The sequence below is a fragment of the Vigna radiata genome, unplaced genomic scaffold (genome assembly GCF_000741045.1).
Source record: "Vigna radiata var. radiata cultivar VC1973A unplaced genomic scaffold, Vradiata_ver6 scaffold_198, whole genome shotgun sequence".
NCBI lineage: Eukaryota > Viridiplantae > Streptophyta > Magnoliopsida > Fabales > Fabaceae > Vigna > Vigna radiata.
The window spans coordinates 398,904-405,546 of NW_014542192.1; the positions used below are offsets into that span (position 1 = coordinate 398,904).

A 6,643-nucleotide genomic window follows, 5' to 3' on the forward strand; every position below is an offset into this window, starting at 1 on the left:
TATTTTATGCACATATACATACATACACACATTCATATTCACATAATTATTTTTTGTGCTCTTTGACAAAAATGGAATCTCTCAGTGAAAGCATCACCAATAAGAAAAGGACTTTCTAGGCCTTTGTGGGAAATGTGTGCCCTAGATTCAATGACTCCAGGCTACCCAATTTAGTTGGACAGAGACACATTATTTTTTAACCCTTTTCTACCATTTTCTTCCTTCCATGTTTTTCATATATTCACTTCAATTTCTACCATTTTCAAATAATATACGATCAATCAACATGTATGTATATAAATGGGTTAGAAATTACTAGTATGAGTCGGATTGAGTTTGAAAAAAAAAATAATTTTTTTTTATACGGATCAATTTTTAATTCAGATTACTCAATATTTAGGTTAGTTTACCAACCTACTTAGTTTAATTTAATTATTTATTATTTTGTGTTTCAATATTATTAATTAAATTTTTTTTATTATATTATAAATGAGAATAAAGAAAAAGATATTTCAAAAGAACAAAATATTATAAATTTATCTATCCAATTCAAAATTCTATTATTATGAATGAATGAGTGACACAAAAGTTATCAATATTATAAACTTATTTATTCACCTTTCAAGTTTGTTTTTGGATTATATTTGAGTTGTATGTTAATTTTTTTTATTTTGTATTGTCTTTAGATTTTAATATCATTTTAGAGTGAAATTATTTAATTTTGAATTATAGAAAAATTATAATTTTTTTTAGATTTAAAAAAATTGTAATTAAGTGAACCAGTGAGTCAACCTGTTTAATCCACCAACCCGTGGTGAGTCAGACTAGGTTCGAATTTTTCCAGGTTGCTAATAGATAATCGAGTTGAATTGGCTTATTAAGTGGTCAACCCGTAGTGGACCGGAACGAAAGGTCTGTTTTGACATCACTTCATTTTAGAATATAAAATTTTGTTACAGATTTGTTGGTAAAAATATCTTGAAAGATTGATGTAAAAGTGTATATTTAAATTGACATTAATTCTTAAACGATAAGAGAGTGATGAATTTAAAAGAAGTGAATAGTATAAGCACTGATATGAGTGACAAAAAAACGTCCAAAAACAGACCCTCGTGGTGTATTATGTGTATCAGATAGTGAGTTTATGATAACTGTCTTAGAAAACATGTTATATATATATATATATATATGATTTGGTGATGGTGGTGTAATTTTATTTTATTTTTTTTATGGAGAGACATTGTATGGAAACTAAGAGGAGATTTTGGAGGAATTCACATGGTTTGCCAAAAAGCATTAGTGTTTTTGTAACAGATTACAGTGACAGATAGAGAAAAGTGTGGTGGAGGCAACAGCTACAGTTCATGTGATTCTCGAAAGTTTTTGGGAGGATTTGCAGATGTGATATATCAGTGAGAGTAACACTCATAATTGTATCTCAAAGCTCCACGTTTTTCTTTTATTCTTAACCTATGCTTATCAACAATTAAGATTATTATGTACATCATTTTTGCATTATAGGGTTTTGATAAGGAACTTTTATAGTGTAAGGAAACTTAATCACTTCAATAAAAAAAAAAAAAAATTATTTTAATAGAGTAGTTCAATTTCTTGTGTTCTAAATAAAGTTATTTAATTTCTATCATATAAAAATAATTGCTTTAAAAAAAACAATATATACAAAATTTTCATAGATAATGATACTTTAAAGAACACTTTAACATTATCTACATGTCATTACGTGATTAGTCAAAAATTACTCCACAATCAATAATAATAATCAGAAATATCAACATAGATCAATCACAAAATGACACGTAGATAATATTAAAATATTATAAAAAAATATTGTCAAAATATCATTATCCTTTTAAAAATTCTTTAACTTTGTTCACTAAACTAACCCATTAAATTGTATCCTAAGTATGGCAAGAAAAAAATTGCTATTTTACAATCAAACATGTTTCGCAGAATTATATAATGCTATACCTTTCTTATCTTTGCAAACATTTCCAATAACTAAATTTCATTTCTTATTTTATATTTTAAACTTATCTATTTGACGTTCTTCTGACAGATTTAGTTCAGAAAATTATTCATTTGTTATCTATATATATATATATATATATATATATATATATATATATATATATATATATATATATATATATATATATATTCTTTATTAAAGTAATTGGAGTTTAACCATCAACTATTTAAGAGTGAATGATAAATGATAAAGGAATTCAAATAAAAGATTTGAGAATACCTTCAATTCAAATATTAAAACAATGAGTATGAAAGTAATTTTCATATATATTATTCATCTCCAACTAATGTTAGACTTTTAACTATACATTTGAATTCGTGACAGTTGCAATTTTTTGTGAGCATATATATATCTATCTATCTATCTGTACGATCCTATATTTCCAACTATCGGAAATAGCTAAAGACCGAACGGTCGTAGTGGACAAACGGCCCACACATTCCCATTGGGCTCAAGGCCCAATTCCAGATTCCAGCATAAAAGGCCAGTGTATAAAATATTCATAAAAATATATCATTCGGATATATTCACCGGATATATCAAGTAAGATTATATTTTATTCTGTTTACATTACTGTTAATATTATGTCAATCCAAAGCCTATAAAAGGCCAGAGGATTCCAAACAAGGTACGCTCTCTGAATACACTTCACTCATACTGCCTACAACATATCTCTCATCAGTTCTCTTCCAACAGAGAATTTCTTATACACGCCTAACTTGAGCGTCGGAGTGCCTTTTCAGGTACCTCCCCCCCCGTCAAAGCTAGGAGACAACCGGACGGCTGAAGTCAACGTGAAGACGTACGGTCAGAAATCAGGAAAAGCGGGCAGAAGCACAGAAGAAGACGTCCTCGAGGTTAGTACTTCGGTCCCAGTAAATTTATACCGTAACATTTTGGCGCCCACCGTGGGGCCGAAGTAGAAGATTCCCTATGGTGACCACCAGAAGTAGAGACGGAAACAATACAGACCCTATGGAGCAAATGAGGCGACTTCAGGACCAGCTGGAACGACAGAATCAACTCATACTACAACAACAAGAGGCCTATCTAAAGATCACAGAGGAACTTAAACAACTCAAGGAGAAACAGCGAGATGCAACAGATGACCACAGCCGGAATGATGATGAAGACCATACGGCACAGAACAGGGGACCTCCTCGCTCCCCGGACCTGCTACCCTTCACAGAGGCTATCATGCATGCTCCTATGCCCGACCGGCCTCCTCCGCAAATAGAAAAGTTCGACGGAACAACCGACCCAGAACATCACCTCCGAAGCTTCCTGGATTCAATGGCCTTTTATTCCAGCGACGATCCGGTCAAATGCCGAGCGTTTTTCCTATCCCTGAAGGGGGAAGCTCTCGAATGGTACTATGCTCTCCCTCCTAACTCCATTGACAGTTTCCGTACGTTTGCCGGGCTATTGAAGAGGCAATACGTATCTAACCGAAAAGAGGCAACTACAGCGGCCGAACTCGTCAATCTCAGACAGGAGAAAGACGAGCCACTTAGAAAATTCATGCATCGTTACACTGAAGTAGCAAGAAGAGTAAAGGGGGTAAGTCATGAGTTTATCATCACTAATTTACCTAACTGCCTGAAGCCGGGTTATGTCTCAGAATCACTGTACGCCAAGTTGCCTAAAACCATGGAGGAGCTGCAAGAAAAAATGAACAAGTTCATTATGATGGAAGATCAGCGGCATTTTCGCCGGAAAACGGACGCTGCCACAGCCGGGACAAAACATGAGGGGGGACGGTCACGAGATAAAAACCGTAACCAAAGGCCGCCGCAAAAATACGCCCCTGCGCCTTATAATCCTCAGTACAATCGGTACGCCCCTCTAACGGCCTCTAGGGAAAGGGTATTTGAAAAAGCCCTACAGGCCAACCTAATTTCCGCTCCAAGACGAGGAACTCCAGATGCCGCAGACGGAGCTAAAGTTTGTAGATATCATGGCAACCAGGGGCACACTACAGAAGAATGTCGGGCCCTCAAAGACAGGATTGAAAAGTTGATTCGTGAAGGACATTTGCAGGAATTTGTCCGAACATATGCACGCCAACGAGACCGATCGCCGAGGGGAGCCAGAAGAAGTCCCGAGCATACCAGAAGAAATACCGAGCGTTCCCGGAATCAGCACCGTGAACGCTCTCACAGTAGACCCCAAAAGCGCGACCCCACTCCGCGGGGACGGATCGATACTATATCGGGCGGTTTTGCGGGAGGAGGGGCCTCATCCTCAGCTCGCAAAAGACACGTAAGAAGTCTACGAAGCGTTCACAACATCGTCCGCAACCCTCTATCGATGCCGGACATCACCTTCACAGACGAAGATTTTCACGCTCCAGACCCCGACCAAGATGATCCAATGGTGATAACCGCCCGTATAGCCGAGTACGACGTAAGTAAAGTTCTGATCGATCAAGGCAGCTCCGTCAATATCCTATATTGGACCACTTTCCAAAAGATGGGACTGTCAGAAGACATAATAGCACCATTCGGAGAGCAAATTGTCGGCTTTGCGGGCGAACGAGTGGATACTCGAGGCTACGTAGATCTCAGAACCTGGCTGGGAACTGGCGACAGGGCCAAGGAACTCCGTACGCGGTTCCTGTTAGTAGAAGCCCACACCTCATATAACGCCCTCCTTGGGCGGCCGTGCCTCAATGCTTTCGGTGCCATAGTCTCCACTCCACATCTGGCGATGAAATTCCCTTCGGAAGAAGGAAAGATATGTACCGTACGGGCAGATCAGAAAATCGCCCGACAGTGTTATGTGGCGTCTTTAAAAGACAAGACATATCGTAGAGAAAAACGATCGGAGGCAATACTGGTCGATTTAGACCCCAGGACCAACACCGATGATCGCATTCAACCCCAGGGGGAAACCAAACAATTCATCCTTGGCAGAAACGCCGACCAAACCACCTCCATCGGCGCCGGCTTGACGCCAGAACAAGAAAGGGACCTGACTGCATTACTGAAAACGAACAACAAACTTTTTGCATGGACCGCCTCTGACATGCCAGGAATTCACCCCAGCGTGATCACCCACAAGCTGTCAATATTCCGTGAAGCCCGTCCGGTCGCTCAGAAGAAACGGCGGCTAGGCAATGACAAAAGAGAAGCCGTGCAGGCCGAGGTAGACAAGCTGGTGAAAGCCGGATTTGTCTGGGAAATCCGATACAGCACTTGGCTCGCAAATGTTGTGATGGTAAAGAAAGCGAACGGTCAGTGGCGAATGTGTGTTGACTTCACTGACCTAAATAAAGCCTGTCCGAAGGATAACTACCCCCTTCCCAGCATCGACCGGTTAGTAGACGGTGCTTCGGGACACGCAGTCTTGAGCTTCCTCGACGCCTATTCCGGGTACAACCAAATCCCCATGTACGTCCCGGACCAGGAGAAGACAGCTTTCATAACGGAGCATGCCAATTACTGCTACGAGGTGATGCCGTTCGGCCTAAAAAATGCCGGCGCAACGTACCAACGGCTCATGGACAAAGTCTTTCGAGAGCAAATCGGGCGGTGTATGGAAGTCTATGTAGACGATATGGTGGTAAAGAGCTCCTCGCATCAGCAACATTTGAAAGACCTGACAAAAGTCTTTCAACAACTCGAGCGGTATGACCTACGATTGAACCCGTTGAAATGCACCTTTGGAGTGCAAGCAGGCAAGTTCCTAGGTTTTTTGTTAACCGACCGAGGAATAGAAGCCAACCCAGACAAATGCCGGACGATTTTGGAGATGCGGAGCCCAACGAAACTCAAGGAGGTCCAGTGCTTAGTCGGACGCCTTACTGCTCTATCCCGGTTTATACCGAAGCTCTCCGACCATATCAAACCCATAATAAAGAATATGAGGCAATCAGTGCGAAGCTGCCTTCTCCACTATAAAAAATATACTAACATCTCCGCCAGTTATGGCGCGACCAACAGAAGGCTTCGATTTACAGCTATACTTAGCGGCCTCCAACCATTCGGTAAGCGCCGCCCTCATTCAGGAATCTCCAATTCTTAAACTAATTTATTTTGTTAGCAGAACTTTACAGGGAGCAGAAGAACGATATTCCCAGGTGGAGAAAGTAGCTCTCGCCTTAATCACTGCAGCGAGAAGACTCCGACCGTACTTTCAAAGCCACCAAGTCGTTGTCCGGACGAACCATCCAATCGCTAAAATTCTCCGCAAGCCAGATCTCGCAGGCCGAATGGTTGCCTGGTCCATTGAATTGTCAGAATTCGGCCTCCGGTTCGAACCACAAGGCTCCGTCAAGGGACAGCACCTGGCCGACTTCACAGCAGAACTCTCGCCGGCAATCGTACCGCCCACATGGACTTTAAGCGTGGACGGTTCCTCAGACAGGAAAGGAGGCGGTGCTGGAGTCGTACTCGAAGGACCGGACGGTCTACTAGTCGAACAGGCCATATCCTTCAATTTTCAACTCAGTAATAATCAAGCTGAATACGAAGCCCTAATCAGCGGGCTACTTCTGGCAATTGAATTGGAGATCGAACGTCTTGAATGCCGAATGGACTCGCAGTTAGTCGTCGGGCACATTAATGGCACTTTTCAAGTCAAAGATAATCA

General features: G+C 40.6%; 1 protein-coding gene across 1 annotated transcript; it reads left to right on the forward strand.

Annotated features, from left to right (window-relative positions):
• Positions 1–2,983: 2,983 nt before the first annotated feature.
• LOC106779243 lies at positions 2,984–6,076 on the forward strand. The gene has a single exon (XM_014667319.1). It carries the CDS (start codon positions 2,984–2,986, stop codon positions 6,074–6,076), a length of 3,093 nt encoding a protein of 1,030 aa, XP_014522805.1.
• Positions 6,077–6,643: the final 567 nt, after the last annotated feature.

Bases quoted from the DNA above. Each gene is read 5' to 3' on its own strand.
- LOC106779243 (XM_014667319.1), top strand. From the start codon at position 2,984: ATGGTGACCACCAGAAGTAGAGACGGAAACAATACAGACCCTATGGAG.